The sequence below is a fragment of the Peromyscus eremicus genome, chromosome 20 (assembly GCF_949786415.1).
Source record: "Peromyscus eremicus chromosome 20, PerEre_H2_v1, whole genome shotgun sequence".
Classification (NCBI taxonomy): Eukaryota; Metazoa; Chordata; class Mammalia; order Rodentia; family Cricetidae; genus Peromyscus; species Peromyscus eremicus.
In genome coordinates, this window is record NC_081436.1 from 42,929,840 (window position 1) to 42,957,280 (window position 27,441).

The 27,441-nt window shown below is 46.3% G+C and overlaps 1 protein-coding gene across 1 annotated transcript in view; it reads left to right on the forward strand.

Annotated features, from left to right (window-relative positions):
* Positions 1 to 1,753: 1,753 nt before the first annotated feature.
* Fbxo32 (F-box protein 32) overlaps positions 1,754 to 27,441 on the forward strand; it is a 37,568-nt gene continuing 11,880 nt past the window's right edge. Inside the window, exons 1-6 of the mRNA XM_059247457.1 lie at positions 1,754 to 2,166; positions 8,814 to 8,926; positions 10,391 to 10,440; positions 11,437 to 11,529; positions 26,207 to 26,300; positions 27,077 to 27,261. Coding sequence (XP_059103440.1) covers positions 2,051 to 2,166; positions 8,814 to 8,926; positions 10,391 to 10,440; positions 11,437 to 11,529; positions 26,207 to 26,300; positions 27,077 to 27,261 — 651 coding nt within the window. The 5' untranslated portion in view covers positions 1,754 to 2,050. The remainder of the gene's footprint in view (positions 2,167 to 8,813; positions 8,927 to 10,390; positions 10,441 to 11,436; positions 11,530 to 26,206; positions 26,301 to 27,076; positions 27,262 to 27,441) is intronic.

Consider the following 27,441-nt stretch of genomic DNA (forward strand, 5'->3'; position numbering starts at 1 on the left):
ACAGTGCAAGAGACACTGCCCATGGCTACAGAGGCCAGGGTGTGGAAGAAGAGAGCAGGAAGCAAATTCTCTATTTAATTTAATTAATTAATGGGATTTTTTTTTTTTTACTTTGCTGCTACTGCCTGGTGCCATGTAGGCACAGATGAATGTGACTTTACGGGTCTGACCGGTGGTGGTGGGAGGCCAGTGAATGAAATGGGAAGCCACCTCACCCTGATGCAGTAATCCCTTGTTCACACAAGAATTGGCTATGGAGAGGCTACTGAGATGATTCGGTAGTGGGATGTCTCAGTGAATAAGGTCTTGATGAGCAGGCATGAGGACCTGGGTTCAGATCGCCAGCACCCATGTTTTTAAAAAAAAAACAAAAAAACAAAATAATGCACTATGCCTTTATCCCAGTACTGGGAGACAAAACCAGGAGAACCCAGAGGTCCATTGGCCTGCCAGTCTAGACAATAAATGAGCTCCAGTTTCAGCGAGTGTTGTCTCAAAAATAAATTAAATAAGGCCAAAATTGAGAAGAAGACACCTGACATTAACTTTTGGCCTCCACATGCACACATACACGGGGGCGGGGGGGGGGGATAGAGAGGATGGTTATGGGTGGCCAGTTCTGGGCCTGATAGCAAGGCACTTGCCTGAGATGTCTCTAGAATAAAAGGGAGTTTATATTCTGCAGAAAGGGGACGATTAGTTGAGAAGAAAGTATCCATAAGACCCTGGGTAGTCTTAACCCTCTCTGAGGACCCATTGGCCTTTCACCTGAAAACCATGATGATACCAGGCAGGTCCCCCATGCGAAACCCAGGAGAGGACTTTATAGCTAAAGGCCAGAGGACAACCTGAACTGCATGAACTGAACTGCAGAAAGGGCGAGAGAGGAGGGCTCCAATGATTCCACAGGATAAAAGTGCAGCCCTGGGGCACTAGACCAGGTACAGTGAGCATAGCCGGAGACTGACTCTCCGCACTGGCAGCGTTGTTCCGACCAGGCGCCTCAGCTGCCAGCGCGCTGTTCGCTCAGGGTCCCGGGGTGGGGCCCAGGACTGTCTCAGCTCTTCACTTCCACGCCTTGGAGTCCAGAAGCCACAGGGTCTCCCCCTCTTTCCCCCATCTTTTGCCACCGGAGTGGGGGGTGGGGGAGCCGAGATTGACAGCACACACATCAATGACAGCTTTAAGGCGGAAGGGGTGGGGGCTGTCCCTCCCCACTCCTGACGCACCCGGTCCCCTCCTCCCCTTAGCACACCCTGGCGCCTGGAGTTGGTACTGGCAGTCAGAGAGGTCCAGAGACTGCGCCCCGTACCCTGCCCCTGACACTCTGGCCTCCCCTAGGCTGATCTGCTTGCAAAGATCCGTCCCCACGTTCTCAGATACCTAGGGTCTGATGGTTCCCAACCCTCGGAGCCGCCTTCCTAGCTGCACCTAGCTAGTCCAGGAGCCGTGGGGAGAACCTAGTGCCGAGTACAGGGCCAGGATCTCGGTGGCGGCAGCTACTCCCGGTGGGGGTGGGGGTGGGGGGAGGCGGGCCGTTAGGGGGGTGCAGAGGTGCCAGGGGACCGAGGGACAGCGGGACATCTGGCCTGGCCACGCGGCTTCAAGTTTCCACGGGCGCAAGGTTGTGCAACCGCGCGATCCGAGCGAGAGCCGCGAGCGCCTCGGAAAACAAGGCGAGCCCATAAACAAAGCCACGTGGCCTCGGGGCCCGGGGGGGCCGGGCTAAGAGCAGGCGGCTCTTCCGGCAACAAAGAGCCGGGGCAGAGGCCCGGGATAAATACTGCGCCCCGGCAGCCTGGCGCAGCATTCCCGGAGTCCGACGCGACCGGAGACCCTCCCCAGCGCCTGCGCTCTCTGCGAGTGCAAGGACCCCCCGCGCCCACCCGAGACCCGCAGCCCCCCACACCAGTTCCCCACACTTGTCCCGGTCGCCGCCTGTGTTCCCCTAGCATCTTTCCAGCGCCGCTGCATCCCCGGGGCCAGCCAGGCCGGTCGGTCCCCGGCTATCAATCCGTCCTGTCCGTCGGTCGCGTCCGCGCTCGGTGCCATGCCGTTCCTCGGGCAGGACTGGCGGTCCCCAGGCCAGAGCTGGGTGAAGACAGCCGATGGCTGGAAGCGCTTCCTGGATGAGAAAAGCGGCAGCTTCGTGAGCGACCTCAGCAGGTGAGGACATACCCTCAACTTCCAACCTCGCAAAACCCGACCTTAGCTGGTCGCAGGGGTGGGGTGTGGGGTGGGAAGCGCCGCAGGGGCAGATGAAGGAAGGCAAGCAGGTCTGGGCCAGAATAAAGAGGGAGCCTCTGGCTGGGGGGCAGGAGTGAGGTGCCCGGATTTCTGCAAAGGTCGCCAGAACACAAGAGATGGGTAATTTGGTGTCTCTTACTGATCAAGGTCAGTGTCTCCCAGAGAAAAAGATTCCATGCAGAACCCGGGATCCCTCAGTCTGGCAACCGGGGATCAGATCCCTTAACTCTTGCACTCAGGCGCACAACTCAGGGACTCTTGCCTTTAGACCCCGGAATTGCACAGTTACTGCTTTAAGTGGGCGCCAGCGAGTTGGCTGTGTGCCTTTCCCTGTCCTGTGACAGGACCCAAGGAGAACAAGTACGGCAGTCACGAGCCGGATGGTGGGTCTGGTCGTGGGCACTGCCTGCCCTGAGTTGCACGAAGGCTCTTCCCACACACAGTCGACGGCTGAGTGGGCCGAGAAAAAGAGTGACTGGGAGGGGCAGCCGATGGGCCCTGGGACAGCAGCCTTCCTGGGCAGACTTGCGAGTGGGTGGTAGTGGTAACGCTTAGGGGCCGCAGGGAGGCGGGTACGAAACACGCAGCACGCACAAAGCTCGGCTTCAGGAAGGACCAGGCTCTTGCACCTGTTTCCTCCGTGGCTCTTTCCAGTCGGTCTTCACAAGGTGCGCACACTCCCATCCCTAGTGGTGCCTGCCAGCTGCAGAAAGACCACCCAGACTTGAAGTCTCACCTGAGCTCTGTCGTCTGGTGGAAAATCTGAGGTCGGAACAAGTGCCCACTCATAAATTATAAGGTCGAGGATCAACCCCCAACCTGGGCAGCTGACTGCCTGAGACACCCGAGGAACGGGATAAAAATGGGTTCAGAGGGGCCTGGTGCAGTTGAGGTCACCCCCTGAGCGCCTTCCCCTCCCACTATCCTTTGATTGACACCCCCACACAGCCCTGCATCCTTCAACTGACTTCAACAGCGTTCTGTGAGTGGGCCAGGTCCCACTGAGTGAGATTTGCCAGCGGTTGTTTGAATAAAGGTTTGGCAATTAATTATCAAGAAACTATGGTTATATGGGCACTTGACCTCCAAGGCCTCCCATTTGATTGTGATTTGTAATGCTTGAATTCCCTCTGTCTCTTAATGAAGTGAAACAAACCATTGAACTCGGGGCCTTTCAGGAGAACCGACTATATTAATTAACCTCTGTGTTAGGTCCTCTGAGGCAGTTTAGAACACTCTAAAGAAATCTTATTCACAGAAAATCAGATAAATGACCAATCGTTGTACCTGACCATTTTCCAGAGAATAGAGTTAGCAGTTTTACCTAGTACTTCTTCCTCAGCTAAGTGAGAAGGGGGTAAACCAGAAGAAGCTTTCTCCTCCTTGGAATCATCCACCTTAAAAGCCAGAATCTAATATCCCAGCCCTCGGTTTCTGTATAAAAAGTTCAGCTTCGGGCCGGGCAGCGGTGGCACAGGCCTTTAATCCCAGCACTCGGAGGCAGAGCCAGCCGGATCTCTGGGAGTTCAAGGCCAGCCTGGTCTACAGAGAGATCCAGGATAGGCACCAAAACTACACAGAGAAACCCTGTCTCAAAAAAAAAGCTCAGCTTCATCCCAGGGTGATGCTGCAGGGGTTCGGCCAGCTGCATCACAGTGACTTGCCCCAATAAAATAGGGTAACAGCCCACTGTGTTCAGCAGGCCCAGATCTAAAGGGGGGAGACCGCCGTGCACCTAGATACTCACTCCATTCTTGCTCTGGGCTACAGAAATCATGACACCCCACTCTCCCTGTTACAAAAGACCTGAGGATGAGTTCATCTTGCCCGGGAAGTTTTAAGGAGGCTGGAGTCTGGGACTGGACCCCTTCCTGCCCACTCCCCTTTTCTGTTCTTGCACATCACACCTGTGAACTGAAGCTGACACTCCCAGTCATTATCTCAGCAGTGATCAACACCGTGACCACCTGCAGCCCTCTGCTGAGTCACAGTTGAGGACCTAGTGATTTGGTCATCTGCCTCTCTGCAAAGCAGCTGGCTGTTTGCAGGGTATTTTTTTCCCCCAGCAACCATAAACAATCCCCTCCTTCCTTAGCTCGAGAGTCTGCCAACTTCTTAAAAGCAGTGGCCTCCTGAGGTCTTGGTTTGTGATCTCAAATATCCCACAGTTTCCCGTCTTGGTTTTCCTGTGATGTAAGCTTTGGGCCCAGTGCCTGACTGCACAGGTGAGCTTGAATGCCCTCTCTTGTTCTCAGAAAACAAAAGGCAAGTCCTTTATAAGAGAAGGTGAGTGACTGTAAACTGAACTACTGAGGCACAGGCTACAGTCTCTAGTTCCATGGACCATCCTGAGAGTTGCCTAGCAAGGGCGAAGAATAAAGGTGTGCTTTGGGGAGTTATTAGTGTGAACCCTGACTTGCCTGCACGGTACACCTGTTCTAGACTCTGCTGGCCATTGTTCCTGTGGTCCAGGGCCCTGTCCTCCAACAGCCAAATGTTAAAGTCTCAAAGCAGCCAAATGCCTCCTGAGACCATAGACGTTAGACAAACTTAAAGCTGGCCCCTTAGAAAGTTGGACCTTGTAAGATAAAGGAGGAACGGCAAATAAGGCAGATTAGAATGTCAAGGAAGGAACAGTGAGCTGGAGTGATCCAAGAATGCTTCAAGGAAGTGGTGGTTGAGATGGCCCACACTGCCTCCTCCCCAACCACCCTTGCCCCACCCCAACCCCAGGATGAGTAATCTCAGCTCTCTGCTCCAAGCCTGGACTTCTGCAGTTAAAAGCCCATTTCAATGATATAGACTGTGTGTTGCTAAGGCTGGCCCGGGAAGGAGGAAGTCGGTCTTTATGCCTTGAATAAAAGTAATAGTGGAGATATTTTTATAAGCACTTACTCTGTGCAAGGCAGTATTGTAAGAAGCTTCGTGCACTAGCCTGTTTCCCCAAAGCAATCCAGGAAGTAGTCCTTTGAAGTTTGTCAACCTGGATATGACTTTGAGCAAATAAACATCAAAATCTCATTGGCCATAATCAGGACTATAGAACCACTTTGGGTCAGGACGTGATTTTCTTAAATGTTTTTCTTAGTAACAAATGAAATAAATAAAGATCATGTTTCCTAGCCCCTCCTTTATCTGCTGCCACAATAGTATTATTTTGAAATCTTTACACCTTCTCTGCAGTCGTCTGTCTTATAGTGTTTTCTGTATGTTTGATGGTAATGTGGATGCTGGGTGAAGGAGGGCTTTTTCCTTATTCTTGGCCTGTGCCTATAAACATCAAGATTAGTAAGAAGTAGCTACAAAGTAACAACTCACTGACTATTGTTACATTTGGTAGGAAGGCAGCCTCCTTGAGATGGTTTTGATTATTTTAAATATATATATATGTGCTATAATTTGTAAATGGTGGATGTTTTTCTTGTTAAACATTGAGTTGTAATTTTCCATTGATTTTGCATTTCCTGGAAATAGACATAACTGGAGTCTCAAAATAGCCACGGAATAGATTATTGCTTGAGAGAAAACATAAGCAGACTACACAAATAAACTTCATAGCCTTGCTTCCAAGCCCAGCCTCCAGAATTCAAACCCTAATCCAAAATGAGACGTATAGGGTTTCCCTGCGGTTAAAACTTTTCTATACTCTGCATCAAGAGAGCATCATCAATGGTGTGAAATTCTTCCTGAATTGGCTTTGGGAATGAGTCACTCCAGCTTAAAGCAGCTCATAATAGCATCTGTGATGAAAACAAGTGTTCAACTTCCCTGGAACACTTTCCATTAGAAAAGTATAAGATGAGGTGTGGACGGTTAAAACTGGTGGAGAATGGTCACTATCTGGGCCTGATAAGGAATGCTGCTGGCTGCAGACCCTTGTATGTATGACTTAAAATAACTTTGCTTTGTTGTTCTTTAGGTGTGGAATTTTTACTGTAGTTTGTAGGGCTGTGGGTCTCTGTGTGTATTTCTTTAAACATAAGTCTTCCCGTGGTATTTTTGCCCACAGAATGTTCTAGCTTTGTTTTCTGACGCTCTGGGACATCACGGACCACTCAAGTGACTTCCCATCTTTTCCTCTTCCTTGGCTTTGGTTGCAATTCTTTAAGTTAGCCTCCGAAACTGGAGTTCTGTTCTTTATTCTGCCCCTTTCTTCATGCTGACTAGAAGCAGACCATGACCTTGTCAGTGGCTGTGCTCCTCACAGCCATGCAGGCAGACAGACAGACAGACACACACTCAGCCGTACAAAACCTGACCCAAAACGTTCACCCTTGGCTCACTTAAACAAGTGCCTCTGAGAGAGGGCATTTCTGCACCACACAATCTAAGCCTAAAAATATCCCGTTTCCCTGAATGGAAAAAGAGCAGGCTAAAGGCGTTCGGGAACTCAGTAAATCGTTGACTGGTGGCCTGTCGGTTTGTCCCTGCCGGATCTGAAAGCAGGACCAGGGTATCTAGCTGGTGATCTCAGCGTTTTAATAAGATACTAAGGCAAGTCCTACTTACTGAGACACCAATCGAAATGAAAGAATACTGGACAGTTTCCGGCCTTCCTGTTCCTGCTATCATTTACACAAAGCAGGAAGTACAGAAGAGCATATATGCTTATATACATCCCCCCTAAAAACATATAAATCAAATCACATTTTAAATTCTACAAAGAAAGTCAGAAAATTAAAGGACTCTTAATATATTAGTGGACACACACACCTGATTTGTACAGGTGGTTGTTATAAATCCTTCCTGCCTCTTGAGGGTTGAAAAGCAGGGAGCCAGGCAGTGGTGGCGCATGCCTTTAATCTCAGTACTCAGGAGGCAGAGGCAGCTGGATTTCTGAGTTTGAGGCCAGCCTGGTCTACAGAGTTGAGTTCTAGGACAGCCAGGGCTACACAGAGAAACCCTGTCTCAGAAAATCAAAACGAAAACCAAAAAGAAAAAAGAGGCATAGGAACCCATCTTCTTGTTAAATTTTAGTATTTCTTCCCCATCATTTTTGTAGAAAGTATTCAGGGATTTTCTTTACATTGTGAGACCGTCACCCTTATTTCCATGATGCCTCAGCCTGCTGAAGGAAGTAGACACCTGGACAAAGTTGGACCAGCCCACCCTTCAGTGACCTATGAATTGAATAAGTGTATTTGGTGTCTTTTCAGCCCCTCTGAGTTTATGAATTATGCATTTTCCTGGTTTCTGTTAGGACCCAACACTTTAGCCTTTCAGCCTGAAGCCTCTTGTTGTTCATCAGAAACCTAAACAACTAGCATCGTATGCCAAAGACCTGCTGGAAGGGGAGTTCGCAAGTCAGATTTTTGTAATTGTGACCATGTTTTAAAGGCATGGCAGGAAGACGCTGGCTGAAGCAGCTTGGTTATACTTTAAAATGGATGACTTGTATAATATGCAATTTATAGCTCAATAAAACTGTTTATAAAGAGAAGGGCAGGATGGGAGAGCACGTGCTGGCAATCCCAGCATTGTGTACACCCAGTACTTAGGAGGCTGAGGCGGAGGAACAGTACATTCAAAACCAGCCTTGCTACACAGTCATTGAAGGCCAGCCTGAGTTACATAGTAAAATCTTTTTTTTTTTTTTTTTTTTTTTTTTTTTTGGTTTTTCGAGACAGGGTTTCTCTGTGTAGCTTTGCGCCTTTCCTGGAACTCACTTGGTAGCCCAGGCTGGCCTCGAACTCACAGAGATCCGCCTGGCTCTGCCTCCCGAGTGCTGGGATTAAAGGCGTGCGCCACCACCGCCCAGCCCATAGTAAAATCTTGTCTTAAAAAGAAGAGAAAAAGGTATTGGCCGGCGGTGGCACACACCTTTAATCTCAGCACTGGGAAGGCAGAGGCAGGTGGATCTACATGGTGAGCCAGCCTGATCTACATGGTGAGACCCTGTCTGAAAAAGAATGAAGGGGTTGAGGGTTGGAGAAGATGGGGAGAGGATGGTGGAAATCGAAGGAAGAAGTCACAGCAGCTTGGAATTGATGCTCTGTCTGCAGCTTGCAAAATGTGGGCATTGTGTGGCACAGTGATGCCAGCCATCTCCCTCCCCGGGTCAGCACTTTTGTTTAAAGTGATACTGTCACGGACTGCGTCGCTCTTGAAGAGTATAGTGTTCTGTATCCAATTATAATGGAAGGCCCTGTTAGGGAATTCAGAAGAAGCACAAGCCCCATCCCTGCCTTCCACATGGAGGTGATGATGTTTTTACTCAAAGAGTCTCTGTGCTTGTGGTTCTCAACCTGTGGGTTGCATCCCCTTTGGGGTCGAATGACCCTTTCCCAGGGGTCGCATATCAGATACTTACAATTCATAACAGCAAAATTACAGTTACGAAGTAGCAAGAAAATAATTGTATGGGTGGGGGTCACCACAACATGAGGAGCCGTATTAAAGGGTCACAGCACTAGGAAGGTTGAGAACCACTGTTGTACGGACTTTTTTTATGATTTTATTGTTTTGTTTTGTCTGGGACGCATCTGTGTTGGTGTTGGTGTGTTTTATAAACCAGTGAGTTATTTGTGGAAGGATAGCTGCTGCATCCCTTTTCTCTTCCCTTACAGTTACTGCAGCAAGGAGGTATACAATAAGGAGAATCTTTTCAACAGCCTGAACTACGATGTTGCAGCCAAGAAGAGAAAGAAAGACATACTGAACAGCAAAACCAAAACTCAGTGTAAGTCATTTGTTTTGAACATAAAAAGAAAGGTGTCCGGGGGACATAGCTCAGTTGGTAGAGTGCCTGCCTAGGAGGCACAGAGTCCTGGGTTCAGTCCCTTAGTACTGCATAATTAGGCATAGTGACCCTAGATGAAGGCCATCCCAGTAGGAGGATCAGAAGTTCAAGGCCACCCGGGCGGTGGTGGCGCACGCCTTTAGTCCTAGCACTCGGGAGGCAGAGCCAGGTGGATCTCTGAGTTCAAAGCCAGCCTGGGCTACAGAGTGAGTTCCAAGAAAGGCGCAAAGCTACACAGAGAAACCCTGTCTCGAAAAACCTAAAAAAAAAAAAAGTTCAAGGCCATCATCATCCTTGCTACATAACAGATCCAAAGCCACCCTGGGGCTACATGAGACCCTTTGCCAAAAGAAAAAGTCGTTGGAAGATTCTTTTTTGGGGGTTTTTTGTTTTGTTTTGTTTTGGTTTTTTCAAGACAGGGTTTCTCTGTGTAGCTTTGGCGCCTTTCCTGGATCTCACTTTGTAGCCTAGGCTGGCCTGGAACTCACAGAGATCTGCCTGGCTCTGCCTCTCGAGTGCTGGGATTACAGGTGTGTGCCACCACCACTGCCTGGCTTGGGAGATTCTTATGAATGGTTCTTGAAAAACAAATTAGCACCTCTCAGATTAGACAGCTGCCTTCTGTATCACTAACTGAGGTTTCTGGAATCTTTGCTTCCACAAACTCAACTATGCATTTCACAAGCACGATTATCATATTCTTTTTTTGTTTGTTTGTTTGTTTTGTTTTGTTTTGTTTTCAGAGCTAAAGACTGAATCCAGGGCCTTGCGCTTGCTAGGCAAGTGCTCTACCACTGAGCTAAACCCCCAGCCCCCAATTATCGTATTCTATGCTGTTCAAAAGTCCTTGCCAGCTGAGTGCATCCCTGCTTGTCCCTTGTGTGTGGTATAGGTGAGACAGTTATAGTGCAGGGACACAGCTGAATCCATTCCCAGGGTGCTTTGCTTTTCAGCTGTGTTTCGAGGCTTTGAAAACAGAGTTGTGAGGCTGAGGATGTAGCTCAGTGCTTGCCTCACAGGTGGGAAAGTCCTGGATTCGTCCTCAGGACCAAATGAACTGGGCATCATGGTTCTCGGAAGGTAGAAGAAGAGTTTGAGGTCAGTGTAGGATGCATAGACTTTGTCTCAAAATGAAAAAAAAAAAAGGGGATGGAAGAAGAAAATAGGTACATCTCTCTTGCAAAAATCTTATTCACATGGTCTAGATACTTCGGTGTTGGCAGAAGATACAAGGGTCTACCAAAACTGAGTATTTTCATCCTCTCAGACTGTCGGTCAAGTCTTTTTTGTCAAAACATTTTCAACTTTGGAATAAATAAATACATAAAAATGAGTCGTGTTTGAAATCTGAGGCCTGCCTGCTACAAACTGTTCAGATATGTTTCTTTTTCATGTTTGGTGTAGATTTCCATCAAGAAAAATGGATCTATGTTCACAAAGGAAGTACTAAAGAGGTAAGCACACATCTACTTACTGAAGCACCGTGCTTAGTAATGCTGTACCTTCCTAGGAGAGCATTGAGCAAAAACAGTCCTTTACATCTAACAGGAGCCAGGAGGGTAGCAACTTTCTGTCAGAGAGAGAGAGAGAGAGAGAGAGAGACAGACAGACACGGAGGGAGGGAGGGAGGGAGGGAGGGAGGGAGGGAGGGAGAGGGATTGAGCGAGCGAGCGAGCGAGCGAGGAAGCTCTCTTCAGGTATTGGCTTGGTTAGGGGTTAGGTTTGAGAGGACTAACAAATCTGGCAAGTGTTTTCAGTGTCTGCTCTTTGTACTCCAGGTAGGTTCAGGTCCTTATGCTAGCCATCTTCTGTGGCACTTGATAAAAGGAGCAGTTTGCTCACTAGAACATGAGGCAATAGGATAGAGTGACAGACAGCATCCTGTTTCTTTCAGGGACCTTGGGAAACACCTCATTTCTCTAAGGCATCAGACCCAGAGAGGGTGGAGCAGGGACAAACCCAAATCACCCAGGAACTTAGGACACGATGAGATGATAGGCCAGAACTCTGTATTCCCAATTCTCTGTGCATCCGTACTAAAAGTTCAAAACTTGTTTTCCTCCTTACAAAGCAGTGGGTGCAGGGTAGTGCCACCATGGAGGCAGGGAGAACTGATCTCTTCCCATGAGTGTGTGGCAGACACTATCACAGTCCCAAACAGCATATACTCAGTTCCCAGTAATGCACACTAGTACCCCCAGATAGTGTGCGCAGAGAGCTAGGGTGGTACTAGTCATGAAAAGGGATAGTCCACAGATTAGCCCCCAACTGAAGTAGAGGTGGGCTGCACCACCCACCTGTGTTCCCTGGGATTCTGATACAGAGAGGAAGACAAAAGCCAGTCCTCTTAGACGGGGAGCCAGAGGGTCCAGCGGAGTTCAGTGGAGTGTACTGGAGAACAGCCTGTACATGGCAGGAGTGATGTGTGCCTCTGTTTCACTCCCATGCAGCGCCATGGCTACTGTACTTTGGGGGAAGCTTTCAACAGACTGGACTTCTCAACCGCCATCCTGGATTCCAGAAGATTCAACTACGTAGTAAGGGTGAGTCTCCAAAGCCCACGCTAATCCAGACTCTTGAATTGGATTATTAACATTCAAGTTATCTGGCTGGGCAGTGGTGGTACACTCCCAGCACTCAGGAGGCAGAGGCAGGCAGATCTCTGAGTTCCAGGCCAGCCTGGTCTAGAGAGTGAGTTCCAGGACAGCCAGGGCCACACAGAGAAATCCTATCTTGAAAAAAAAAAAATTCATGTTGTCCTAGTTTCAAATGAAAGACAGAGAGCCAGAGACAGACAGAGAGAATGAGAATGAGATTTTCATGGCCCTGAGAGTTCAGGGCGAGCAGAAAATAACTCTCTCCGGCATCTCTTCCCCAGTCCCCAATACTTGAGGGTCTACATGGTAGCTGTGTTGTTGTCTCTGAGATGGACCCCCCTCAGACATGGAGTGCCATAATTCCTCAGTGACTCTGTTAGTCAGTCACCCCAAGTGAAAATTCACTCCTGGTCCTGTCCGCCAACCCCCCATCCCGTCTAATTGGGAGCATGAAGCAGGAAGCAACAGCCGTGAAGGGGAAAAAGCCCCAAATTAAGCTTGTGTGGAAACCTTCTGATTGTTCTCGCTCTTCTGCTTCAGCTGGCTCTGGGTCACATCAAGGCCTGCTTCACTCAGGCCACAAAGCCCCTCAGTGTGGCCTTCCCATGCCTCCCACCCCACACTGAGTCTCCATCTACCTAAGTCTGACACCGCCATTGGGGTCTGTAGCTTTCTATATTAAACCCTATTTTGAAAAAAAAAATTAATGAATATTAGCAAAGTATTAATAATGAAGGAGGTAGCACAGTGAGTCTAACATGACTTTGAAGCTATTGAGTTTGTTTGGTTGATGGTTTTACGCACACGCACTTCGTGGTACATTTTGTGTTGATGGCTCACCCTGGGAAGAAGCAGCTGTTTAGGTTTGGGGCTCTGAAGTTGGAGGGAATTTCCACCTGTGGGTGTTACTTGGTGAAGCGTTTGTTTTCTTTTTCTGGGTTGTCCGGTTTCTCGGTGCCCATCACACAGTCAGATGATCGCAGAAGCTCAGCCAGGGTGGTGACATTCAAGCCCCCTTGAGGCCTGGTTCATTCACCTGTCATCTGGGGAGATACAGGCTGGCTGTGCAGAATGACCTGGCAGACGCCCAGGCCTTCAAGCAGCAGGTTGGAAGGCCTGTGCTGAGCCCATGACGCATGAGCAGTTCCGTACACTCTCTGGCCGAGTCCTTCTCCAGTCCAAGAGGGATAAAAATAAGAGCCCTTCTTGGGTAAAATGTTCCTGTCATTCTGCATGAGTCTGCTGTTTAGGAGAGGTCACCTAGTCCTCACAATGCCTACAAACTAGTCTGGCTGGTTGGAATTAGTCCCGGGGAGATCTGGAAACTTCTGTGGCTAAGAATATGAATAGTTTCCATCAGCTGTGTCAGAGGACACACTCAGATCTGATTACATGTTACAAATCGATCATCATCAAAAATGATCTGGTTCTAGATGGCGTTCCTTCCCACCAGTTGTCTTTTCAGAAGAAATAAAGTAAAGGGCCCAGATTATAACACAGCTGCATACGTTTTCACCTTGAATCTTTCCAGCGTTCCTATGAAATGTAGGTGCTTAGATTATTTCAGTGTAAACAAACGGTGAGGCCGGGAGACTGACTGGTCTGAGGTCACAGGACTATGGGAGGAACAAAATGCAGACTTGAGAACTGGATACTCTTAAGAGCTCATGCTGTGTCAGCTTGCTTCCCTGGGTTCTTTGTAAGCAGGGGCTTAACGTAAATGTCCTGAAGTCAGGCCCCACCGGGTTTCCTCTTCCGTAAGAGGGGTGTCCCTGCTTACAAAGGGAAGGTGTGGAAACATGGTGACGTTTTTTTACACATGGGTGAACTTTGCAGATGAGAGCCAGTGATACAGACTTAGCCACTAATACTTAATACTAATTAATATTAATTACTAATATTATCAATGGATTGATTCTATTCAATATTAAATTGAATAATTATGTTGATTAATTATAGTTGATGTGTTAAGTTGGTTGTTAATATTAATTAATTAAGGGCTGCCTGCTTACCAAAACTACTGTTGAGTCCCCATAAAAGAGGGTTGGAGGTTGGTAGCTAGGAATAGCAGCTGACTGCCGGTACACCAAGGCCAGAGAATGAAGCATATCTCAGCATTGGTTGCACTTAAGCACTTAAGAAGCCAGTAGGTATAGGCTACCTGCCCCAAGAGCTTCTGAATTAACTAATCACAGGCTGTGTGCAGTTATTGGCATTTTTAAAATATCTGCTAGGGAAATCCCAGTGAGTTTTAGAGTCTGCAGACTAATTCGGGAATTTATTTAGGGCCCAAATGTTGTATTTTGCATAATGAACTTTTAAACAAGATACACAGTATCAAATTCTGATTATGACTTCTGGAGTGTGTACTGTGGGCCATCTGCAATGCATGATGGGAAGAGGGGAGCCCCTCCCATTTTCCAGCTGGAAGTCTAAACCATAATTGCTCTGATACCTTCCATAAATCAATTGCTATGATCCTCTAAACTGGGGAGCTGTGGGAATTGTACCTGAATCAAGGTATCTCTGTGAGAATGGGAAAATGCAGTGTGAAAATAAAGATACAGGATGTGGGAAATGTTACGTAAGTTTCAGTGATTTACATACGTACAACCATCTTTCTTGAGTGATTAAGATGGGGAGTCTGGGTTTGCAGATGAGATGCAGTTAAGGATTTGCCTGTTGCAGTGGGACTTCTGAGGTGCTGAGCATGGCTGACCAAGTTTTAAAAATGCCTCTGCAGGAGGCTTGATGATCGCAAACACCAACATTTACCTAAACGACCCCGTTCTTCAGTGAATCACTCAAGGAGGCTGCATTATTAAGGACCAGGGAGATGACTCACCAGGTAAAGGCACTCGCCACACAAACCTGGCAACTGGAATTCAGTTCCCTGGGCCCACATGATGGAAGGACAGACTAACTCTATGATTGTCCTTTGATCTCTGTATGTACAGTGTGGTAAGCATGTACCATGTGAGTACACACACACACACACACACACACACCACACCATACACACATACACACACCATAATACATACACACACCATACCACACACACACCATACCACACACACACACACACACCACACATATACACCGCACAATAAATAAATGTTTTTAAAAAACTTTCTTTAAAGAAATGAGAGAGACCCTCCTCAAAGCTAGATGGAAGGAGAAAAAAGTCCTGTGCCCTCCATACACTTGCTATGACCTGTGCATACACACATTACATACACACAAAAGAAAAATAATTATTTTTAAAACAAGATTTTTTTTATATATGATAAACTGGAACTATCTCCAAGACAGTCCTTTATTCAAGCAGAGAAAAAACTGCATTATTGGGATAAAATAGAATTAAGTTAAAACTCTATAGCACCAATAAAAAAATGGCCTAGGTACGGCCCATGGTAGAGCACTTGCTTAGTATGTGTTATACCCTGGGTATTCTAGCCCCAGCACTGAAAAAAAATTTCTGTATACACATATGTGTATGTGTATATTCTTATTTATGTGAGGTAAATAAGTGAGAATGATAGAGAATAAATAGACATGAAACCACCTTAAGGTCCACAGTAGGAATGAGGCAACCTCCTCAGGCCAGTCTGGTCTCCCACTTGCGTTTGTGTGCACCACAAGCCAAGAATGATTTGTATATTTTTCAAAATAAAAGAAGTATAATAATTAATAAGACATTAAAATTATGCACAACCCAAACATCAGTGTCCATGCAGTTTTACTGGAGCCCAGCTATGCACACTTGTTACATACCGTCTGTGGCTCTTTCTGTGCTAAGTGGAAATCGGATTCAGAGTTGAGTGACAGTTCTTGGAGCCTGCCAGCCTGAAACATTTACTATCCTTTAAAAATTTTCTGACCTCTGCTGTACCACCTACTTCGTGATTTGTGAAATATGTTGGTGATTTGGAAAATACGTACTGCAGTTATCTGCGCTGTATCACCATAATACAGAGTTTTAAAGTGCCTGATAGGCCCTAGCGTGTAGAGAAGGTAACCTATGAAGAGTAAGTAGGTAGATAGCTTAGAGGAGGTAGCCTGTTAAGTCTCAGGAGGTGGGAGCATTGTGAGCAGCTTATCCGATAAAGACTACCAGGAAGGAGTAAGTGGGGCTGGAACAGGTCTTAAGGAGCAATAAAACTCAGGGAGACTAGAGATCATTAGTCTGTCCAGGGCTCACGTCTGTCCAGAGATCATTACAGAATATTCAATCTGGATGAAAGTAGCTGAGTCTACTTCAGCACACAGGATCAGGGGAGGCTGTTGCCATGCACAGTTTTCACGTGATACTGGGTAAACTTCTGTCATGGTAGTGACGGTCACGGACATCCCCAACTCTCTCAAAGATGTAGCTAGCAGCAAATGAGATCATGTGGGGATCATCCGTGAATGGGTGAATGCCGGTGATGGTGGTTCCGTTAGCTGTGGCTAAACAAGGAAGTAGACTTAAGAGTCTTCAAGTTCGAGGCTTCTTTATGTGACGTCATCTGGTAGACAGGAGGGATCCATGGGGAAGAAAAAAGTCAAGGAACAGAGAACGACGGAAAAGCGTTATTTTAATAAGTCATACTTGTGACAGCTTTGGACATTAAATCAGTTACTGGCTATCTCTTTGCAATTCACTGGTCCTAACCCTGTGCATCTACTTCTTCTATGAAAGTGGGCAGGCTGTTCAGTGGGCAGAGGTGATAAACCATTTTGAAGATGAGAAAGCAAAGGTCCGGGAGTTGAGTGATTTGTGCAAGGTTGCCTAGCCAAGAAGAGACACAGGGGATCTGAACCTGTCCTGTACTTGGCGCTCTGCACCATATGCTCGGATGGAGAAATGCAGAATGGAGTCTCAGTGTGTGTGTGTGATAGAGATATGTGTGCTGTGTGCATGGGAGTGCAGGCCTGCACCTGCTGCAATGCATGCATGAAGGTTACAGGACAGCTTCCGGGCATCAGTTCTCTCCTTCCAGTGTGGGTTCCAGAGACTGAAGCCAGGTCATCGGGCTTGCGTGCGGCGAGCATCTTTACCTGTTGCACCATTGTGCTGCCCTCTGCCTTTTTTCTGTCACATAACTGTTAGCATGCACGTGGACACATATTCACAGGAAAAGGCCACGGTGCCCAGATAACTCTGACCATCATTCTCAGTTCTTCCATGGGATGTGAAAGGAGACCAGCCACCTGGCAACCAGAGCTGCAATTATCAACCCAGGAAGTCCATGCAGAACTACTTCCTGATTGGGGTAAACTGGCCCCTGTGTGCTGGTGGGGCAAGAAAGGACAAAGAAAGCCTATAGCCCTACTCTCTGTGTCCCTCTGCAGCAAAGAACATCACAACCTCGAGGCACATTCTTATTATTTTTTTTTTTTACCACACTACCACCCCAACTCTATTTGAATATTTCTAAAAGCTACTGCATTCCTACAACCCCTAAAGAGCATTTTCCAAAAAAACATGTTTTAGTTTAAGCTGATAGGTGGTTTGGCAAACCAAAGACCAAATAAGTCCCAATGAGTCAAATTTAAACCCAGTACTGAAATTAGGGCGTGCTGATGCCAAGCCCCAGTGGGTTGTGATATGTATGCATAATAGCTTGGCTCTTCATGCAGGTTCCTCAGCCACAGTAACCTTGGATTAATTTGGCGCTTCACATACTTGGTGGCCTTCCTGAGATGGAGGGTGGCCTCAGCCACCAGGGGCTTAAAACTAGTGGTGTCTGAAATAGAAGAAAGGAAGCCAGCGACAATTCACAGCGGCAGGGGCATGGCCCTGTCTTGAAATGACTCTCAGAAATTATTTGAATTGCCATGTTTCCATATTTTTCTAACTGACTTTTCTTGTCCCACTTTAGAAATGACTGAGTCAAAAACATGCTCTTTTGTATGAGGCCTCAGAATCTAAATACATACTAACATAGACCTTAGAAATACTTTTTTGTTGTTGTTTTGTTTTGTTTTGTTTTTTATTGAAATCCACCTTGGATTCTAGGCTGAGGCAGAACTAATTACAGAGTGGACAGATGAACTGAGGTTTTTTGGTTTTTTTTTTTTTATAATTTATTTATTTTTATTTTATGTGCACTGGTGTTTTGCCTGTCTGTATGTCTGTGTGAGGGTGTTGGATCTTGGAGTTAAAGACCATTTTTAAATGCCATGTGGGTTCTGGGAATTGAACCTGGGTCCTCTGGAAGAGCACTCAATGCTATTAACCCCTGAACCATCTCTCCAGCCCCCAGGTGAACTGAGTTTTAAGTATGAGTTTAGTGCCCATCCAAGAAGGATGCTCGTGAAGGTACTGATACTATCCTGTGATGTAGAACTCAAAGGCCTCCTGATTCTGTGAAAGTTCTCCAGTGTCAAGGAGGAAAGAGTTGACATCATCCTGCTGCTGTATCCTGACCATAGCAAATTGCTTCAAGTAAATACTTTTGGAGCCCTAAATTGTACTCAGCCCATGTATCCGTGTGCCTGAGACATTTGAAAGTGGCATGGGACCTACCCTCTGCTGCTGGGAATTTTGGACCTGACATCAAAGCACAACTACTTCAGCAATCAGTTGGGTTTGGAGCATTGAATATGGCTTCTTGAAAAAAAGCAGAACCTGAGATGCTTTCTTCCTGGTTGGCCAGGATTTGGCCAGATGGAGAGGTGGATAGAAGGCTTGTGGTAATAAATTGTGTGTGTGTATAAACCTGGAAATGGAAAGGGGCAGAACTGAAGGGGAGTGACATTGGGTTAAAAGTGAGGACAATCGAGAATCATAGGGAGGAGTGGGGCATTCTGGGGCAGATGAGGCCACGCTGGAAGAGCTGGGGGGCTCAGTTTAAACAATGTCGCTGAGGAAGACATGGTTGCTCGGATCTCTACAACAGGAGTCAGGGACCCTTTGTAAGTTCCAGAGTAACTGGGATAGATGAGAGATGGAGAGACAAGTTTCTCTTGGCCGAGGATACAATTAATTCATATAAACTTGGCCCTCCTTGTTATTTTAACTCTCTTAGCTCAAGAGCTGTTTCACTTGCAAATAATATTTACCCGATCTTGACATGCCTGGAGATTATTAATGTGGCTGAAATTTTTCCTCTTACAACCTGCCAGTGTTCAAGCTCAAAGTCAGGACAGAACTTTCCAGGTTTGTGATATGTATTATCCATTGAATAAATAAGGATCTTGGAAGTACACATACTCAGCGCAGGCCGAGCTGCTGCCTAATGTAACTGAAGGCTTATTATAAATGACACCACCTTCCAGTGGACACCCAGCTTGGGTACTGAGCACGTGAGACATAGGTTAAGCTTCTCTAGGCTGGAACTCTTCTCTGCTTTTGATCATGCCAGGAGATTTTCCAAGCAAGTTATGGAAGCAAGCCTCTTCTTAGGAGATGGAAGAACTTGGACACAAATCTGTCCTTTTCTGATATTGTTTGTTTGAGACAGGGTCTCTGTGTTAACCAGGCTGGCCTTGAACTCACAGAGATCCAACTGTTTCTGCTTCCCAAGTGCTGGGATTAAAGGCATGTACCACCACACCCAGCCAAGACACAGATGTATTCTTTCCCCTATTTTATTTTTTATTTTATTTTATGTGCATTGGTGTGAAGATGTTGGATCCCCTGGAACTGGGGTTATAGACCGTTGTGAGCTGCCATGTGGATGCTGGGAATTGAACATGGGTCCTCTGGAAGAGCAGCCAGGTGCTCTTAACCACTAAGCCATCTCTCCAGTCCCCACAGATGTATTCTTATATAGTATTAACAGTATCCCTCGTGAGCTAGAATATGCATGGTCAACCTCCATTCGGGTTTGAACTTTGAAACTGACAGGAAGGGGAAGCTGCTATTTTTACCAATACTTCTGAAGGCTTGATTATCAGCATCCCTGTAGAGGTCAGGCTGCCTGCCCTTCAGGGAGTGTTTGAGATGATTTTCCTGATAGGTAACTTCCTCCTAAGCACCCTGTGCCACTCCTGGATCCCCACTCTGATACCATAGGAAGTCCAGCCTGAAAGTTCAGGCAATCTAGAGTCATGTCACTGGACTGTCAAGAAGTGTCTTATCCCAAGCAGCAGGGCATTCGGGTCACCTGTTTCCCGGTCCCTTCCAGAAATAATACTCAGATTCCCAAAGACAGATATATAAAAACCAAGTCTATGTGGAACCACCGGCCTGTGGCCTGTCTTACAAAGGAATGACCTAGTAAACCAGCTTCCCTCTAGGGTTTGGAGGCAGAGCTTCTGATCGGACAGGTAGCAGGTATGTGAAGGCCAGTGAAACTACATAAAGGAACAGTGAAGGGCCAGGAGTAAGATGACAAGGGAGGTTGGTTTTCATGTACGATGTCAAAGGAGATCTCTCTGAGCTCTATCCAGGCGGCATTTGAACGACGACCTGAGTTGGAGCCAAGCATGTAGCGATGTGACAGAGACAGAGACTCACAGATGGGGCTGAACTTAATCTGTCCGACGAAAGCAGTTGGACTGTATAGGAGGGACAGAAGGAGTTTGGGGCCACTGTGCAAAGGAGGTTGGAGGACAGGAAGTTGATCCAGGACAGTTGTGAAGTTGTCAGTTGTGAAAAGGTGTTTGGGGATTTTCCTAAATGCAGAAGGAAGCCATTTTGAGTGGGGGAAAAGACATGATCTTTTTTTTTTTTTTTTAAATATTAATACTGGGCAGGCAAGATAGTCCAGCTGGTAAAGGCACTTGCCACCAAGCCTGATGACCTGAATTCAGTTTCAGGGCCCACATAAAGGTGAAAGTGGAGAACCAAACCAACTCCCAAAGGTGGTTCTTTGACACCCATGTGCAGTGTTCTTTGATGTCCAGTCACACGCAGTGGCACACACACACACACACACACACACACACACGCACACGCACACGCACACGCACACGCACATACATTAATGCTAATACATTTAAATATAAGTGCTATGCTAGGATGAATTGCAGAAGAAACCTGTTTTTGAGTAAAGGATGATGGGAGAGAAGTTACTTTTGCCCAGTGGCTCTCCAAACATCGCATCACACTGTGGTTGATACACACTCTGAGATTTGCTACACAGCTTTGCTTGCAACTAGATTTTTCTCCAACTCATCATCTCTCAAACTAGCATGAGTTGAGGCTGAATGGCAGGATGTGGTTTGGGCATGTGGTGGCCACCCCCTCCCTCCAGTGGCAAAGCTTCATTCTCTCTCTCTCTGCACAGTGAGTCCTTACACACAGTGGCAGATCCCCCACACTGCCCACTCACAATGACACCATGGCATTCAGGGGCAGCCTATGGCTTGATTCCCTGATCCTCTTCACCTTCTGCCTCACTTTCAACACGGCCACAAATTACTGGCACCTGAGCTAAAATTTGCCTGCCAGAAAACAGCTACTTCCAAACGAGACATTTTCCTCTACTCCCCCCTTCTCTTGTGGCTAAGGGCAAAAGATCCAATTGGCTCGATCGTCTTGGTAAACAAATTGCTGGATACAAACCTACTCTCTTGGGCAAATGGCTCTCTTAACAACAAAAATGATAGATTCATCACCATTATTGTTAACATCACATGACACTACCTACTGGTTCTTGGCAGTAGAGTTGTATGGATATAAGAGGTTAACCCAAAGCCTTTGCCTCTTTCTAAATGTGTTAGAATATTTTCTGGGCATTATTTCACCTCGGCATGGAAGCTGATCACCAGTCAGAGCACACTGTTGATATAAAATTTCCAGATTCTTTCCCCCACACAATAACAAGTCATGATATTGCTACAATTGTTAGAATACAATTTGGCCCTACATGCCAAATTATTGATTATCCTTCACAATGGGAGTCCTGAATGCTACAGAAATACATATTTTCTGTTAGACATATCTGGACTCAAGTATTGGCTCCCCAATTTACGGTTGGTACTTGACAGCTCTGAGCCTTAGTGTCCTCGCTTGTCAAATTGGGAACTTAACCTCTTTGTCCTTGAAAACTGAGACCATACAGGTGAACTGTGTCGCGCCATCTCTGCACACAGTAACTATCCATTGTTGTCAGCAAAATATGACTTCATGGTAGGAGCACCTCTGCAAGTCATGAACTGTATCAGTAGAGAGCTGTTAAATGCATCACAAATAATAAAGATGCAGTGGAATATTGAAATCTGAAAGCATTTAGTTACGGTGCGTGCAGTTGAAACACAGAGTCTTTAAACGAGCTATACTTTGCCTTAGTAGTTCACTGTTTTCTGCCTGGCAATAATTTTTAGCTAGCTGTCTTTTCTGTGTTATGATGAAAAGCTGGTGATAATAAGCTACTAAGTATATTCTCCTGGCACATGGTGAGTGCTTGGTGAACTATTTGATCTTCACAACAATTCTAAAGTAGCTGCTGTCATTATGCAAAACAATTTGACTCTGGGACCTTCATTTATAATCTCTGTGATGGTACCAGAAGTAAATCCAGAATTATGTCTGGCTTGCCACTGGTTTTTATAAATAAAGTTTTATTGATACACACATGGTGCACATTGATTTACATATTGTCTGTGGTTGCTTTTGTGTTACAGTTGCAGGACATTTTTAGTGTAAAGACTGAATGACCCCCCAACCTTAAAACAGTTACTGTTTGGGTGCTGGGTGTGAGGGTGCACAACTTTAATCCCAGCATTCAGGAGGCAGAAGCACATAGATTGCTGTGAGTTCAAGGCCAGCCAGGGCTGTTACAAAGAGAAACTGTCTAAAAATCCAAAAGCAAAGAAAAGAGGGGGGGGGGGGGAGGAAGAGAAAGAAAGAAGGAAAGAAAGAGAAAGAAAGAGAGAGAGAGAGAAAGAAAGAAAGAGAGAAATAAATAAAGAGAGAAATAAATAAAGAGAGAAAGAAAGAAAGAAGGAAAAACAGTTACTATTTGGCCCTTTACAAAAGTTTGCTCCCCCAGCTGTCAACCTTAAACTTCCTTAAGAGACTGGAATTGGGGAGAAGAATAATTTTGTTAGTGGCAATAACACTTTATGTTTGGTACTCAGAGTAAGTTTTTGTTTTTATCTCACTTGATTCTCCTAACAATCTTGTAGGGAGTCTTTTGTTGTTGTTTTGTTTTGTGTTTCCCGTAGGTAGTCTTTTTATTGGCCTTAAGAATACAGAAACAGGCTGGATGATTAAACGATAAACTCCATGCGTCTGGGGAAGTGTGGGTTTTGTCATCATTCCCCGTCATCTGCCTCAGCGCTAGGACAGAGTGGACACACACAGGGATTCTTGCTACATGAATGACAGTTGGAAAGGTCACCCCAACAGAGAACCTGCTTCTCCTGTTCCAGGGCTCCACAGCTGCTTAGTAATGACAGCAGGGACTTTCTCTGCAGTTAGGGTGAGAGAAGAGTCGACATGTCACCCTATTGTCCGTTGACAGGATTTGCTCCTCTGTCCCTCTCCCTCCTCAGTTAAGGAAGATGATATCAACCAGCTTTCTGCTTCCCCTAAATGTACAGTCTGCAGAGGTGTCTTGGATACACAGTCAGAGCCTGCTGCAGAGGGGTTTATTTATTTATTTATTTATTTATTTATTTATTTATTTATTTATTTATTTATTTATTTATTTATTTTTCCTTGTGATGGGTGCCTTTTTAGATAAGGTTAATACTGACGCTCTTGGGAGCTGGTGGTCACATGGCACCCACGCTTTGGATGCACTTCTGGCTGATCGCAGGCTGCCCCCTGCCTCACCTCCTACCCAAAGCTGAGTCACAGTGCTCAGCCGCCTGCCCTGCAGGAGCAGGCTCCAGGCTCCAAGCTTGTGTTTTCTTTCATCTTTGCTGTATGCTGGTCATGTGAGGCTCTGGGTATTAATAAACCCCAGCCTGGCTTTCTACAGCCTGCTGCTCGAGGAGGGGGGAAAATGAAAGGTTTGTGTTCCTCTTTCCACTGTCACATGCTGATTGGTGGCTGAACTAAACCAGACAGGCACAGAGGGCTGTGGTCACTGTGGATGGACAGAGCGTCCACCCGGGTGTGTTTTGATGCCTTGACTGTGATTCCACTCTTGTCAGCCCCTGACTTCCAAGTTTAGGACTCTAGCACTAAGCACAACACAGCAGCAGCATCTCCTCCTCCTCCTCCTCCTCCTCCTCCTCCTCCTCCTCCTCCTCCTCCTCCTCCTCCTCCTCGTCAGGAGGCCACACCACCCCCTGCACACGTCAAAGATACCAAACCCAGCAGGAAGACATTTGAGGTTTAAAACTTTTTTCCCCCAATTTAAAGTAAAATTATGTTCGAGGAACTAGTTCTATATGTGGTTTGACAGGGTCCCAAAGGGGACAAAATGTTTAACTAAGTACCTGGGACACGGAGGTGCCCTGAACCACCTAGGATGTGGGTCCAAAGTTCATCCTCCTCTGCATTCCAGCTTTTATTTTCATTTCTTGTGTTCTCATATTGTTTCTGTTTTTGCAGTGCAGATTTTTGGGTTTTACTTTGTTTCTTCCCTCTGCCTTGATTCCAGCATCCAATATAGCATCCGAGTCCATTGATGAAATCGGGTGGGGGCCTGGGCTGATGAAATGCTCTCAGAAAGCTTCCTAGAGCTGATATGGAGCTCGGTTGGTAGATGATTGCTTGGCATGCAGGAAGGCCAGAATTTACTTCCCAGCATCTCATAAACCAAGCATGGCGGGATGCACCAGTAACCCCAGGTAGAATATGGAGGATCAGAAGTTCAAGGTAATCCTTAGCTAGGTAGTAAGTTTGAAGCTAGCCTGGACTATGTGAGACCTTGCCAAAAAAAGGAAAAAACAGACTGAAAATTTTGTTTCAGCTCAAAGGACAGCCTGTTTAATTTTGTGATGGGAGACAGTCAAGGTTCCATTGAGAAAGTTTTTCTAGGGACAGAGGAGTCCACAAAGTGAGGGGGTCTTAGTTTTCTTTTTTTTTTTTTTCTTTCTTTTGCTTCTTAGAATTAGCATATATTAATTACACATAATAATTAATTATGATATTCTCATATATGTAAATGATGTGTTTTGATCATATTCACCTCTGTTACCTCTCTTGTGTCTCTCCCATATTGGGGTCTTGGTTTTCTAAGGCCACTTTACTAAGCCTGAGTCTGTGTTGTGTTTCTCGGGGACTTTATTTGTCCTGTTTCTGATGAAATGAGTTGTTTTGACTTTATAGCAACCTTTGGTGTGGTGATTCTTTGAAACATACAGTGTGTCCTCTCACTTTCCTAAGTGGAGAAAATACAGCTGAGTCCTCTCATGGGTTGTGAGATAGCTCATAAAGTTATTGTTAAATTTTTTATTCCATTTATTTATTGCGTGTGTGCACACACATGTGCATGCCTGTGTATGGGCACATGTCTGGTGGTCAGAGAACAACGTACACTTCTCTCCTTCTGTTGTGTGCCTTGGAGGTCAAGTTCAGGCCATCAGGCTTGACAGCAAGTGTCTTTACCTGTTAAGCCATCTCCCTGACCCTGGTGATACCCTTGAGCCTCACCTGATTTATCTGAGAAGTGGGTTGAACTAGGTGACCTCCAAGACCCCTTGCCATTTTAATTTTCAACAATAGAATCTTTGGGGGTTTTGTTTGGTTGGTTGGTTCGGTTTGGTTTTTCTTTTTTCTTTTCTTTTTTCTTTTTTTTTTTTTTTGGTTTTTTAAGACAGGGTTTCTCTGTAGCTTTGCGCCTTTCCTGGACTCACTCTGTAGCCCAGGTTGGCCTCAAACTCACAGAGATCCGCCTGCCTCTGCCTCCCGAGTGCTGGGATTAAAGGCGTGCGCCACCACCGCCTGGCTCAGTTTAGTTTTTCAAGACAGGATTTTTCTGTGTAGCCCTGGCTGTTCTGGAACTCACTATAACTCCAGTTCCAGGGGTTCTGATGTCCTCTTCTGGCCTCCAGAGGCACCAGGCACATACATGGTACACTTACACACATTTAGGCAAAACACTCAGATATATAAAATAAAATTTTAAATCAGACACCATCAAAGCTAACAGATACAAGGGTTCTCCTTTGAGCCTCCGGGAAGAAATAGATAGACACACTGTACACCCATCTTTCTATAAAAAAAAAAAAAAAAAAAAGTAAATGTAGCAAAAGAGTCTAATCAGGCAGGTTTATTGAACATGAAAAAGCAAACAGTGTCTAAAAGAGAATCATCCCTTCCTTGGGACAAGCACATGGTCACCAAACACGAGCTTCGCGGTGCCCTGAGAGCTGTGGGTGCCAGTGGGCGAAAGTTCAAGTTGGGGCAGGAACAGTCCCCCCTGGGGGTGACTGTGCAAAGCTCCTGTGCTCACAGGTCATGGGAGGTTCTGTTCCCTCCGGACTACTGTCAGCTCTCCTTTCCAAAGAGGACCAAATAGAATGGATTAGCCCTGGCGGAAACCCAAAGCCTTTATATATAAAAGAAAAAAAGCAGTTACATGTTCAGGCTGACTCCTAGTTTTGAATTTCCACCGTTTGTCTTTCACTTGGAGCGTCTGCTTTTTATTGCCTGGTGGCCTTGCCTGCCATTTATCGCTCTCTCTCTCCCGTCAGTCTGTATCTGCACGTCATGTGACTCAAAAGTGAAGATTAGAGGAGAAAAATATCCCTGTATTCTAAGCCTGGCAACTTCTATTTTTATCCACAGCTGTTGGAACTGATAGCAAAGTCACAGCTCACATCCCTGAGTGGCATCGCCCAAAAGAACTTCATGAACATCTTGGAAAAAGTAGTACTGAAAGGTGAGCTTCCCCCACCCTCTCTCAACCCGTTTTAGAGGCATGGGAATAGGCAGGTGGATTTTCTCATCAAGTGGCATGCCACTAGATTGAAAGTAATGTGAGTAGATGGGAATGAATAATGTCAGCTGAATTCCAGGGGTACCAGCTTCCAGCTCAGCCCTTGGCAAAGAACAAGACCACTGCCCTCTGGTCCTCTCTTTAGGGTCATCTGTTTGCCTTGCTTTAAGATTGACTGGCTTCTCCATGAGGACATGTACCCCAGCCTTCACCATGGAGCTTCTTTATTCCTAGGAAGTGGAGCTGTGTGCAAGGCAGAATTGAGGCATAGACTCTTTGAACTAGCAAGGACCTTAGACCTCTGGCTCAGCCGAGTCATTTCACACATAGGGGAACTGATGCATGCAGAAATGATCCTCTGCCTATGATTGTCAAGAGATTAGCCAGACGGGGTTAGAACCCAACCTTCTGAACCCCAAAACTGCAGTCTTCCACTGACCACCTAAACATATGTCGGTGCCTGAACAAAAAAAAAGCCGCTTTCTGATCAGGAGGACCCTTGGCACTGGTGCAGCAAAGGAAACGGAGCTCTTCAGAAACCCAAGAGAAGAGAACAAAGAGGGACCTAGATAATGGAAACTCGACCCATAAGCTGAGTAGAAAAAACACTAGTGAGGGGCAGTGCCCAGTAATAGGGGCAGACAGTGAAGAAGAAAACACCACCTGTAACATGCATGGTGTCCCTGACATTGATTTCATTTTCCTTCTTTCCTCTCAAGTCCTTGAAGACCAGCAAAACATAAGACTCATCAGGGAACTTCTCCAGACCCTCTATACATCCTTATGCACACTGGTCCAGAGAGTTGGCAAGTCTGTGCTGGTGGGCAACATTAACATGTGGGTGTATCGGATGGAGACCATTCTACACTGGCAGCAGCAGCTGAGCAGCATCCAGATCACCAGGGTAAGTGCAAGCCCCACTCATCCCGCCGTGGTTTCCTCCACTCAGACACTGAGCAGAACTCCAGGGCATAAAGTCCACTCTGGTGATGCAGGAGCTGGTCGCTTCCGATTTGATGTCTCATCCTTGTGCTTGAGGGTGGAAGGTGGTATGAGGGGCATCCTGATAAAGGGGGAGTGGGGA